The 13,458-nt window shown below is 44.6% G+C and overlaps 1 protein-coding gene across 3 annotated transcripts in view; it reads left to right on the forward strand.

Moving 5' to 3' along the window:
• WDR70 (WD repeat domain 70) overlaps positions 1 to 13,458 on the forward strand; it is a 2,341,596-nt gene that overhangs the window by 848,445 nt on the left and 1,479,693 nt on the right. For all 3 annotated transcript variants that reach the window (XM_069627151.1, XM_069627149.1, XM_069627150.1), the window contains exon 7: positions 2,865 to 3,018. In XM_069627151.1, the coding sequence (XP_069483252.1) occupies positions 2,865 to 3,018 (154 nt within the window). The remainder of the gene's footprint in view (positions 1 to 2,864; positions 3,019 to 13,458) is intronic.

A 13,458-nucleotide genomic window follows, 5' to 3' on the forward strand; every position in this document is an offset into this window, starting at 1 on the left:
AAATTACTGGAACAGGGAACTGGAAGAACCATTTTAGTGCTCCGTAGGGGAGTGTTCACTTGACGTACATAAAACAGGACTGGTCAAGAGAGAGAAGAGCAGCATAGGAGACAGCCCAGCCCGGGAAAAGCACAGATGAGACAGAGAGTGCAATGCAGAAGCTGAAGGCCATTATCAGCTGGCGACAGAAAGCAGGTGGTGGGAATACTTGACGCAGTGGTGTGGAGCTGTATGAGAATGTGGCTGGAGGCTGGGAAGCGGTGGTGTGACCTCTGAAAGGTAGGCCGTGCAGTCCCGTAATAGTGCCTACACCGTCGGCCCAGAGAACGGGACTGAGAAACGCAGGGCAAGTGCAGTGTAGACACAATGCCTGCGCCATGCTCCCAAATGAAGCACGACCATGGGAAGAACCGGCAGAGCGTCCCGGAGTCAGTGAAGACAACGGGTGCAACGTGGGAACCAATAGAGGTATCAAATTGGTGAATGAATGCAAGTTAACTTAAAATAATGATACAAGTAATCTCCTTGGTGGCAACTCTTGGCAGGACAGTGAATGAAGTGTGCCTAGCACAAGAGGGAGGGAGGGAGAGAGACGAGAGGTTGCAAACCAAACAAGAAAAGGGTCTGGGACTTGATCCAGCACCAAGCAAATACTGGAGTGAGTTGTCCTCCAGACAGTGGCAGAGATGAACCCACTGACTACCAGGGAAGGGTCTGGGCCCCTGACCTCCATAACAGTGGAAACTAGACCACCACTGACCATACAAGTAGGGTCTGGGACCCCAACAGAAGTAAACCAAAGCATAGAGGAAGTCTTCCTCACTGTAGTAGCAGAGATAAGTCCACTAGGTACAAGAGAAGGGCCGGGACACCAACATGAATGAGCGAAACTTGCGAGTGGTCAAGAGGAGGCAACTAGAACCCAGAGAAGGGTCTAGGATCCTGACAAAATTTGGGACATTTCTGAAAACAAGTCACAGAGACAAAGGGAATATCACGCTGGAAGCAGTAAAAAGGAACTCTATCAAGCTATACCAGGAGAAGGGAGTCATTCTCCTGGTACCAAAAGAGAAGCTGCGATAGAGACGCCACAGAAAGGGAGTAATTCACCCTGGCTTTGTGCCAAAGCAGACCAAGAGAAGGGAATCATTCTAGTGGTCCTGAACCAAGAGTTGAGGTGAAGAAGCCATGGTAAGGGTTTCATTCCCCCCTGCCCTTGTTGTGTATTTTGAGGGATAGAAGTAGGTTATGACATAGGACAGTGAAAGTTAATTTGACAGACATTCTGACAGACCCTTTTAGTATTCGTTTTGAGGCATGGAAACCCCTCTTAGAAGTTGGGGATATGGAGGAACTATTTCACCTTCATCTAAGTTTATAACCAAATCATGCTATCACTATGCCAGTCTCCTTCGACAACCTTACAGTGGTTATGATGGCAGAATTTAGGCGTGATGACCAACTTTGTGTCTTTTTCTTTGTCCAGGAAGAGTCTGGCTGTGTCCATACAGAAAATCTCTTGCTGGATTATTCTCTTCATTGCAGAGGGTTATCAGAGAGCGGGGAGACCTGCCTCCAAGCATCAAGACACATTGTACCGGGGGCGTGGTGGCATAATCTGCCTTGCAAAGGGGTGTGCCAGTGAAGTAGACATGTCCAGCAGCACACGTTTACTACGCATTACTGCTTAATCTGATGCTCGATTCGGCAGAGCTTCCTTTCCTGAGGGCTTTCATCCAGCTTCCATACTCTGTACTGCATTGGGAGTCTGTCAGATGAGGAATCTGCGGGAGAATGCAATCCATTGAAGGAGGAATTACTTACCATTAGTACCCGGCTGGGACTGGAGGGGGATGAGGGTGTGGCAGCCTCTCAGCCAATGAGAAGGCTCAGAACAGGGGAATTACCAGCAGTAATCCCCCCCGCTGTAAGCCACCTCGCGGCTGGAGGCTGCTATCTTCCCCCGCCGGGGAACGAGGTAAGTGTGGCCCCCTCTCGCCTCCCTCCTCCACCCATCAACAGAATTCCCTCCCCACCTCCAACCCCCACTTATCTTCTTTAATGTTCATTTTCGGGAGCGGACATGCTGGGAACACTTCTGTTCCCAGCGCTCCGCTCCCAATCTGTGACAGGCCATCATGGAAAGGAAGAAGGAACTTCACATGGTCCCTTCACTCCTTTCCATGGCAGCCATTTTTTTGTTTACTTTTTTTAATGAGCACCATGGAAAGAGAGGTGGGACTATGTGTAGTCGTTCCCTGATTCCATGGTGGCCATTTTATTTGTTTACTTTTTTCAATGGCCTCCATGGAAAGGCAAAACTGACTTTCCATGGAGGCCATTGGAAAGTCAGGCCATAGTTACAGTCAGGCCCATAGTTACAGGCACATAGTCGAGCACAAAGTTAGGCCCATAGTTACAGGTTGTGCTTTGCTCAGGCCTGTAACTATGGCCTGCGGGGCATTATCTTAAGTGGTAATGCAATCCCTGCTCAGGCTTATTGGTTAATTAATGTTCTTTCTATGGATTCTTCTCCTGCAGATTCCTCATTGCCCTCCCATTCTGCACTGCTACGAAAGTGGTCTATTGAAATTTCTCATTCTCTGCAAAAAAGATGTGAACTTAAGGTCATGATGCTTAGGTGTTAGGCACGTTTGGTGCCTTTTGCATTGGATACTGTCAGCCAGTTGCTTTCAGTAGAGTGTCTGTTCTTAAAAAACACAACAATAAAAATTATTATGGGCAGTTATTATGGCCATGCAGAGCCTTCCTGTGTCTGTTATGATGAAAGGGAATGCTGCTATTGTATTAGGTGAAAAATTGTTATACAGTAGATCATGATTTCATTTTCTTTTTTAATGCAGTCACCAGATCAAGACTCTGCAGTATAGTAGCACGGGTGACGTTATATTGGTTGTGGCTGGAAGTTCCCAAGCTAAGGTGTTGGACAGGGATGGTTTCCAGGTGATGGAATGTGTCAAGGGTGACCAGTACATGGTGGATATGGCAAAGACAAAGGTAAGCACTCATGCTTCAGGATAACTGATGTACTTCCATTAAATCTATTTATATGAACAAGTCTAAAGCCTTGTCTAAACCTTGTAGGGAACTGAACGTGTTTTATGGGTCAATGCAGGACAGAAATTGAGGCATTTAAGCTACTCTGTTTTTGCCTTTTGATTGGCTCTGTGTCATGCAGTATGTTCCGAAGACAATGTATTTATCTTTCATTAATGTTTTTCTGATGCCACTGTCTCTGCGTGCCTTATTGTAGTATTTGGTGGGTAAAAATGTGTTCTCTATATAGTTTATTTTTCAAATGACGTTGGGAACCATCCAAAAGATGCTTAACATGGTTAATTAAACTTTGTTTGCACTTTGAAACAGTCTTTTACTAAATGTGATAAAGTTTAGAATTTACATTTACTTCTACTAGTCCTACTTCCCCAGCATGGGGTTCTTACATGGATCACATGCTCATGAGTGTTCCCTGTCGTCAGACTGGGAATCCTCAGTAATATTAAAGCAGTTTAATTTTAAAGCTAAAACTGCTCATCTCGTCTATAACCTATTGCTAACACTTTGGGTCATAATGCCACAGCCAATGACATTTGTCCTCTTGGGCTCCACCCCCGGCCATCTACAGATTTTACTGCACGTTTCCGTGGTGTTGAGAGGCCTCGTGTTTCGCTTATCGAAATATCGATAACTTTTCCTATTTTTGTGAGAAATCGTCTCAAATTCCTTGTTGTTCAGTCAGTGTGTGACCTCCAGCGGCAGGGACTTGTTGCCGGACAAGATCCATTCCATCGTTGGATCTCTAGACCGTGTGAGGCTGCAGGCCCAAGCTTGGGCCTTCTACACGCCCCATGACGGATGCCATAAGAAAAAATGCTGCCTGAAAAACTTCTTCGATTGCATCTCAAATGCATCTACTGCTTGCATCCAGACAACGATGCAGATGGATGTTCCATCTGCCAGGCCTTCTCCTCCAAGACGTGACAAGACCACCATAGAAGGTTAGTGGGTCACAGGCCCCAGTGATTGCCTCGGCTCTCGCATTCTTCCCAAGACCCACCAAGGCTGGATCACTCTTCACCTTGTCTCTGTTGGGGTCTCCCAGAGTCTCATCCCCAGTCCCAGTGATTCAGACCTCCAGTCCTTGGGAAGAGGACCTACCAGAGGTATTCTACTACGACCAAGAAGGCGGTCAAGGAGAACCTGATTCCGTTCTGCCAGTACTTTATTATTAATTTACTTTACTTTATTAATTTATAATGTGCACCACTGAGTCGGGGTTGGGGGGGTTTAGGGGCATCAACAGGGACACTGACAATGACAATACATAACAAGATATCGCCATTCAGGCACAGAGGTTGATGATAATCAGATGGGCATGGGCAGGAACAATCTAGCTAAACAGGAATGCCTTTAATTGCTTCCTGAAAACAAATGTAGACATTTCCTCTCTAAGGTTCACAGGAAGTGCGTTCCACACAGAGGTGGCTACTTGCGGAGAAAAGCTCCTTTTTTTGCTTGAGACAATGTGCAAGCCGGAATCTTTAGTTGTATGGTGTTGTTTGATCTCAAATTGTGTGAATTAGATTTCACTTCCAGGACTTCTTTCAGGTAGGCTGGTGCTATGCTTTTAAGGCATTTATGAGTGATTAGAAGAAGTCGAAAGGCAATTATTGCTTTCATGGGGAGCCAGTGTAGGCTCCTTCTCGCATCAGAAATATGGTTCTTTCTGTTAAGATCCATTGTGATTCTGACAGCCTTGTTCTGCACAACTCGTAGCCGATTAACTTGTGTCATGGCGAGACCCACTAACAAGCTACTGAAATAATCAAGTCTGGATCCCATTAGGATCCTTGCCAGTACCTCTCATTTTTTTTTGGAGATAAATGGACGTGAATGTGCCAGTAGCTTGATTTAATATGAAGTAGATGAAGCCAGGCTACTGACCTGTGCCTTCATGTTCAAATTATGGTCAAAATAGAACCCAAGGGTCTTCACCTTATTTTCCGTTTTAATCTCACAGCCATCAATTTGGAACTGCGTATTCCCTCTCCATTTTATGAGTTTTAGCTTCTGTGCCTACCAGCATCAACTCCGTTTTGCTTGTATTAAGTGCAAGCCCATTACTGCACATCCAGCATTGAATCAGACCATATATCCTGTTGATCATGAGTTTGTCCTCCACAAAATTGCTCGAAAGGGGGACGACACATTGCGTCTCGTCGGCATAATTATTAAACTCAATTTTGTTTTCTTCCAAGAAGTCAAAGAATGGGATGGTAAAAATATTATAGAATACTGGGTATAGGCAAGCCCCTTGTGGTACTCCCTGCATGAGTTCAATGGGTGGTGCCTCCGCAACTGCATTGCTTACCCAGCATTGGTGCTTGCTGAGGAAAGACTCAACCCAACATGCTGCCGACCTTGAGTACCCTGCCACCTCCTCCAACCTGGTGACCAGCAGAGTATGGTCCACCAGGTCGAAGGCGGCGGAAAGGTCTAGAAGCTTGAGCATGACCGTCTGTCCATTGTCCATATAACGCAGCATTCTGGACTTAAAATCCAGCAGTGCTGTCTCTGTACTGTGGCTTTCTCTAATCCCTGACTGCCATTTATTCTGAATATTGTTGGATTTAAGATATTCTGATACCTGTTTTTAAGCTACTCGATCCAAGATCTTGAGCAGATATGGGGAGTTGGATATAGGACGATAGTTCAGTGGGTTTGATGGGTATAAGGCAGTTTTTCTTTAGTAGGGGTTTGATACATGTGTTCTTAATAGTATTAGGAACACAACCTTCTCTAAATGAGGCATTAAGAAATTTAATCAAAGCGGGAATAAGTATCGGAGAGCAAGCTTTGATGGCCAGGGCAGGACGGACATCCCCTTTACAAGTGGTGGGTTTAAGATTTTCCAGTATCGATGTCAGTTCGGATTCACTGACTGGTTTGAAAGAGAACTTTTCCTCTGATTTCCATATTCTTCGGATGAGACTCAAAATTCCAGTGTTAATAGTAGTTATCACCTTCTTAGTGATTTCAATCTTGTTTTTGATAGTGTTTTATTAATTGAGCATAGCATCTTGAATTGAGGTACACCAATCAGCGACTTTAATGACATCAATTGTGTTATCTTGGTTAGGATGTTCCAGTTCCTTCAAGATTTTAAAAGTTCTCTTTGTTGGGAATGAGCTTTATTAATTTGGTCCTCTAGGCAGGTTTATTTGACCTGGATCATGGCAGCCACAGCAAGGGGCTCAGCCATCTCACCAGACGCCTTGACCTACTTGCCCTTGGCCTCATGACCTGAGGCAAGCTGCTACAGCGCCTAGAGATATGTCAATGGATATTTGGCAACTCATCACACGTTGGTATCGGACATCTGGCAGCACCCATACCTGCCCCAGCAAGGAGTCCTCCAATGTCTTACTAGGGCCAGGCTGGAACTGTCTCATCCAGCCCCGGCTGCACCTCTACAATTGCTGGTTGCTTCTCTTCCTGTGGAGAAAGAGGCAGCTCGGACAGACACCGACACAGATAACAATATTGTCATGACCCAGGATACACAGGGGACTCATGAGTTGGATGACTACGTTTCCCACAGATGGGGAGCCTCCTGACGTAGAGGTGTTCTCTAGAGACTTTCTGCCAGATGAGATTGTTTCATTCAATGATCTTGCGGGCGGCAAAGCTGTTCAACTTCATTCCTGAAGACGGAAGGCTTACTTTTTGAATGCTGGTAGTACTCCAGGGAGACTATTGTTTCGGCTCCTCTTCTGGATTAAGTTTGGGATGATGGCCTATTGGTCATAAAGACCCATAGCGCAACCCCTGCAAAGAGGGACCACTTAGAGAAAAAATACTGGGTCCCCGAGACAGCCCAGAAAGGTTTCAGATTCCAACCATCTGTATTCTCTGTGATCTCTGTTGCAGCTAGAGAAAGGTCCTCTAACCCATCCTCCTTCTATGGTTCCTCCCGATCAGGAGGGTAAGAAGCTGGACGTGACTGGGAAGCACATCATCACGATTGTGGCGTCTATCAAAGCCACCAAATGCGTTATCCATTCTCTCAGGATATGAAGAGAGCCTTTGGTGTAAGTTGGGTCTCATCCTTGACTTCCACCCGGATGACAAGAAGGCCAAAGTCCTAGCTTTGGGAGAGGTAGCCTCCATCACTACGATAACTGTTGCTCAGCAGATCGCTGATTCAAGCTTTTGGAAAATGGGCAATAGAGTGGTCGACCGATGTACAGATGTCGTGGACATGCCATTCGATGGTGATAACTTTTTCGGGAAGGCGGTGTGCGACACCTTTCAGTCCATAAAGATGGACAATGAAATGACCTGTTGGTTGGAGACTCCAACAGAGGAGGATACCCTTTCGCTCATCTAAAGGGAAGGTCCTGAGGTCCTCAAAAAGGTTCCCATCACCCTATCTTCAGCCCTCCTGTTCAACCACCTAGAAAAGGGTTCACATCACCCTATCTTCAGCCCTCCTGTTCAACCACCTAGGAGGCATATAGGGGATGTTCCCAAGTCAACCGAGTAGGAACCCAGCAATGTCTCTCTCCAACATCCAGACCGCAGATGCCGAAGCAAGGCTGATCCGGCCCAGGGCCCTCACTTTAGCCCACAGTGGGGGGCTGCTTATCGCAGTTTATCAACCAGTGGCGCAACATCTCCGCAGACAAATGGGTGCTCAGTATCCTCCAGCGGGGTCACATCCTGGAATTCCTGGACAAATTTCCTCCCATTCCTCCTGTCACAGGCAAGAGCAGCACATGCGCAGCTACTGAAGGCGGTTCAAACCATGTTAAACATAGAGGCAAGAGAACCAGTCCCTCTGCGCCTGCGGGGCTCTGGAGTGTACTACATATACTTTGTGGTGCGAAAGAAGGCAGGAATGTGGAGACCCATTCTAGACTTAAAACGCCTAAACAAATTTCTCAAGTCCCAAAATTTCAGGATGGTCACGTTGAAGCATGTGCTCGGTCAACTGGAAGGAGATTTCCTGGCGACCAGCGACTTAGAGGATGCTTACTTCCACATCTCCATTTATTTCAAACACCAGAAGTTCCTGCGTTTTGTCATTTTTTTGTCTAAAATCAACCGAAAGCGCACCTGCATCGAAAGGAAATCTAGGTTTATCCATGCCTAGATGATTGGCTAATCCGATACCGCTCTCATGCGCTGGCAATCCCAACACACAGCAGAGACCATACAGGCCCTAACTTCTTTGGGATTCTCGATAAACTATCAGGAATCCTGCATAGTACCATCTCGGAAAGCACTTTTCCATGGTTCTCGCCTCAACAGGCAGGTTAAAGCCCATCCTGGGTGTTAGGGAGAATTCTCTGTTAAGGCTAATTTCCCAAACCTAGTGAGTCCCCCAGCAGCTTTGCTGGATTTTTGGGGTTTATTTTTTTCTCCTGCTAAGAGTGAGACTCTTTTTCTCCCACTCTTAGACATGATTTGAGATATCCTTTGACTTTGTAATGTGTTTTATGGGCTATGGGGTCTTTTACTCCATAGGGTTTCATGTATTTTTGGTAAGTGTGTTACACAGCACCCTCAGTGCAGTAACACAGGGGTGTCATAGTGACCCCCAAACATAGACTCCATACCCTGTGACTGACTACTGTCTCCCAGGGCATGTAAAGTCACCATTGACTTTACTAGTCTTAAATTGGGAACAGAACCAGTACAAACCATCATATTGTGGAACTTAATTTTTTCTATAAATTGGTGTAAAAATTAGTTTTCCTTGGAGAAAAGAGAGGATAGCGCAATCTTACTCTATGCATTGGAATTTTTTTTTTTTTACCTGTATATTTATTGCATTTTTCAGTATATATAGGATAAGTAAAAACAAAACAAGCAAACAAACAATTGGGAAGAGGTATGGCAGAAGAACAGTGATATACATATAATAATGTCTGCAGCATGCACAGCAAGAGGAGCAAATAAAAAAAGAAATAAACCCTGTCACAGAAAGAGGACGTCCAAATCCTCTGTAGCTGACCAAGGCGAAGCCGCACAGGGGTCCGATGCTCGCCCATAGAAAATCATAAAACAAAGCCTCGGAAAAGCGTCCATCCATTCCACCAATAATGACGCTCCTTTACATTGACGACGGATCTGCAGGCTACTGTCGTTCAAAGTCGCAAAAGTTACAAAAGGTCCTCATGTGTGTCTATTTCTAGTTAATGAATCATAAGGGGTGGCAGTGATCTTCTCCTTAGCACAAATATACCACATTTTTCCCCACCACATGTTGAGCGATGGAGCCTCTGTTTTCATCCAATGTTGAGGATGGTTAACTTAGCTGCTGTAAGCATGTGGGTAGATAGTACTGAGTAACTCATTCCAATCTGATTGCTGGATAATTTCTGTCAGATTTGGCTAATCATTGTCTGTTACTATGTGAGATGCCCAAGGTATTTTTGCTGGTCTGGAAGACCTGAACTCCCCTCTCAAGTTGATATTGCCAATCTATCAAAGGCAATCCTAAGTACGCTAGAGCCCCAAGCAGCCCCCTCAAGTTACTCTAACTCTGATCTGGAAGTTTAAAAGGGGTTGGTTGATAAATGTATATATAAATATGCAGAATACTATACTTTTAATGTTTGTAATGGTTTTGTTTCCACAATTTTTAAGGTGACTTTGTTTTGTCAATTTAATTTCTATGAGAGGTATGTATAGTTAAAGGAGTGGCTTTAGGCAGGGGTTGGGCGAGAGAAGGGTTGTTTGAAAGGAGAGGGTAGGCTGGGGAACAGTGTGGGACACCTTACTATAAGAAATAAGAACACGATTATATGTTGACAATGAAATGTATACGACTAACCAGTCCACTTTAAAAATTGTGAAGATAGCATTTCTCTGCTTAGCAAGGAAGGGGGCAGCTGCAACCAGTGGACCACAGCTCTTAGAAAGTTTTCTTTCATAATTTCTTGATTTAGGCGGAAACAATCCTCTCTTGACTTAATTAATCACTTCACTGCTTAAGTATTTAAAGGTTGTCTGTTCTGATTTCACTGTGCAGGTGCTCTGAATTGTGTGCACATCCCCCCTCACTAGATGGCACATATATTTTCCCTGATTTATGCCTGGTCTATTATGGCTCCCAAATTCTTTGATAATGTCCATCACCCTAAGGTTTGAGAGTATAGGATTGTTGAGATATATCAAAAGGTCATTAGCATATAGGGATACCCTGTCCTCTCTGTCTGAGGATCATAGGAAGTCTAACACAATAGGATCTGTGAGAAACCGAGGGCATTCTCACATCTATTTCCCCTGGATCCTCTGCACAGGTGGCCAGGGAAAGGCGATCGGTTTTGGATCCTGACCCTGGGGGCGGAGAAGCGAGGGAGGATCACCTGGGTGGATGGTTCTTGGGGAATGGGAAGGAAGGTTTCTCAGGTGAGACACAGTATTGCCCCTTTCCATTTCGTGATATATGCCTATTCCCAGAAACCTTTTTGGGATATTGTCACCCCATTCGCTTTGGTCAGAATAACATTAGAAAGAATGACAAACCTCAAAGATCCAGAAAGAGGGTGAGAAATTATAAGGAGCCCTTGGGAGGGACATGGTATCCCCCTTTTTCTACTGATGACCAATACAACCCTCCCCCAACCTTTATAGGTTATTGTAAGTCAACTCCCCTTATTTTGCCATACATGACAATTGACAGTACTGGGATGAAGAAGAGGCAACTAAGAGCAATGAAGACTAAACTATTTTACCACTGCTATTGGGACGAGGAAGATGCCTGTTGAGAGCAGTGAAGATCAGGCATGTCCCTTTAATTGTGGCCAAACAGGGCTGATTGGACATTCACACCTGCAGCCTGTCAAGGAGCTGCAGGTGTATAAAAATAGACTAGTCCACCAGCAAAGAGATCAACAGGAGAAGCAGCAGGAAGGCCGGTGTAAGCAGCAGGGAACTTCACTTGAAAACCACGCGTTGCATAGGAGCTGGTGCTCTGTTGATCCAACCAAACATTGTGAAGGGAGCGGTGTGGAGAGGCTGTCCTTTTTCCCTGTGGTCGAGATGCTCGTTCCCATGTGTCAGGAGGGCGCCACAGGAATGCTGAACTGAGTGAAAACTTTGCACTTTATTCCAACAAGGCTACCATTTGTACAGGAATAACCAACCACAAGAAGAGAGCACAAGAGTGACAAAGAACTTTAAAGAGACAAAAGATATTCTTGCGCTGCTGAAATTAAGTGTTGGGGAAGGGAACAATGAGACTTGAACCATTTATTGACTTGAGACCTAAATCTCAAGGTTATTTTGTGCTTGGAGCTGTGTTACTTGCGGAAGGGAACCCCGAGTACTGGTTAAATGAACTCATGAGAGGTAATTGTGAGACTTCTGCTTGAACCGTTTTATACTTGGTAGGGGGCGGGGGGGAGGGAGCTGAAAGGAAGTTGCGAGCTGGAAGAGGCTCAGATCTTTGTTGGATGCTTTCTTTTGGTTGCTGCCATCCCTACACATTGTATGCATCAGTTGTGAGAGCAAGTATAGGTCTTTGAACACAGACAGATTCTTCAAAACTTTTTGAATCAAACTTTCTTTAGTTTTATTTAGGTGGGAAATGCCACCTTAGCACAGGGCAAGTTAGATCTTTTGCCATCGTGACATTTAAGTTAATACAAGTGTTTGTTTGGAATTTGAATCTGTTGTCTGTGTCTTGCTTCATGATGCCTTCACAGTCCCTGGAGGATCCACCAGGCTAAGTGCTCTATGGCTAGCACAAGGCCACAGGTAAAAGATTCCTCCCCTGTCTTCTATAACAGTTGACCCTAACCCTGGCCACACAATCTCCTAATATTCATATGCATAGACCTATACAGCATGAAGCCGCATTGGTCAGGATAATTAATGTCAGAAGTGGCGATTTGCGAGGTGATTGTCTAATAGCCTGACCAGCAACTTTGTTTCTGATTTTAATGGGGATATAGAGCGGAATGAGTCACAATGGTCCAGTGGTTTGCCATTTTAAGGATGACCACTGTCATGGACATAAGTAACTGTTGACTAAGTCTTCTCCTAAATATTTCCCAACTTTAGGGGCTTTTCATTCGGTCCAGGTTTTCTCTTCTGTAGCCGCTGAAATTGGTCAACTTCACCTCTAGGGCTTCTTTTATGGTAGTCCCTCAATTTTGATCACTGAGATATCGGGTAGGTAAACATCAAATGTTGGTCCATCACTTCCCCTATTAATAAAATACAACTTGACATAATAAGATGCAAAGGTGAACAAAATTAGTATCCCATCTTTTTGTTGCTTTTACATGTCTACATAACAATAATCACAGTTTCCCTTCACCCCCCACCCCACTTCATGGATGGCGGATGCAGTCCATAAGTCCATAGTTTTTTGTTGTTGCTTGGGTTAAAAGATGTCCAGGATTCAAATCTTGTGTGGGCACCACTGGAACATGTAATCATTCTAAGTATAACAGGATAGTTCCCCAATTTGCCTGAAAGTCTCCAGGTATTCCTTGGATCTTGCATGTTATCAATTCCAATGACCCTAATTTCCATACTTTCTGGAGCCAATCTATTTGTGTAGGCGGGTCTTTATGTTCCCAATGTTGGCCTATTGTTAGCTATGCCGCTATGATCAGCTTCATCATCCTTTTCTTTTGTCTTTTCATGTACGTTTTCTGTGTCGGGGTCCCACATGCCAGCTAGCCATATCCTATCTTTGATTTTGATTTTGAATGATTTATTACGCGCACCAGACACAATAAACCGTATTCGGGCGCAGATGATAACTAGAAAAAGAGAGATCTCATGAGAAGAGAGCATAACATAGCAGACATTCTAATTTGATTAACTTTCATTGTTTATTTAAATAAAAACGTTTTCAGTCGCTTTCTAAAAAGGTCCAAAGTTTCTCACTTCTAATTTCAAGTCGGATTTAGTTCCAAACTTTAGGACCATAAGCTCCAAAGGTTCTGTCTCCTCTCAAGACACATTTTGTTCGTGGAGTGCAGAGTAGGAGCTTATCCTGTGAGCGTAGATTCCTTTTCGGCTGGTATTATGAAACTTTATCAGCCAGGTGTGCTGTGCAAGCCCTTTAAGGCATTTAAACACTAGGCATGCCATCTTAAATTTGATTCTGTCCTCCACCATCAACCAATGGAGAGATATCCGCATTGATGACACATGGTCTCTTTTCTTCATATTTCCAATTACTCTTACTGCTGCATTCTGTGCTCTTTGGAATGTCCCCATTTGTTTTTGAGGAATTCCTGCTTAAAAGCTATTGCAGTAATCCAGTTGGGGGTTAGTCATTGCCACCACCACAACTGCCCTTCCTTCCATCGGAATATAGGGGATTATCTTTCGTAATGATCGCAATGCAAAGTGAACTGTTTTCACTTTAGCTCCTACCTGCGTCTCACTATTCAGATTCTCCTGGCA

Source organism: Ambystoma mexicanum, chromosome 6p (assembly GCF_040938575.1).
Source record: "Ambystoma mexicanum isolate Mex_15411 chromosome 6p, UKY_AmexF1_1, whole genome shotgun sequence".
NCBI classification, from domain to species: domain Eukaryota; kingdom Metazoa; phylum Chordata; class Amphibia; order Caudata; family Ambystomatidae; genus Ambystoma; species Ambystoma mexicanum.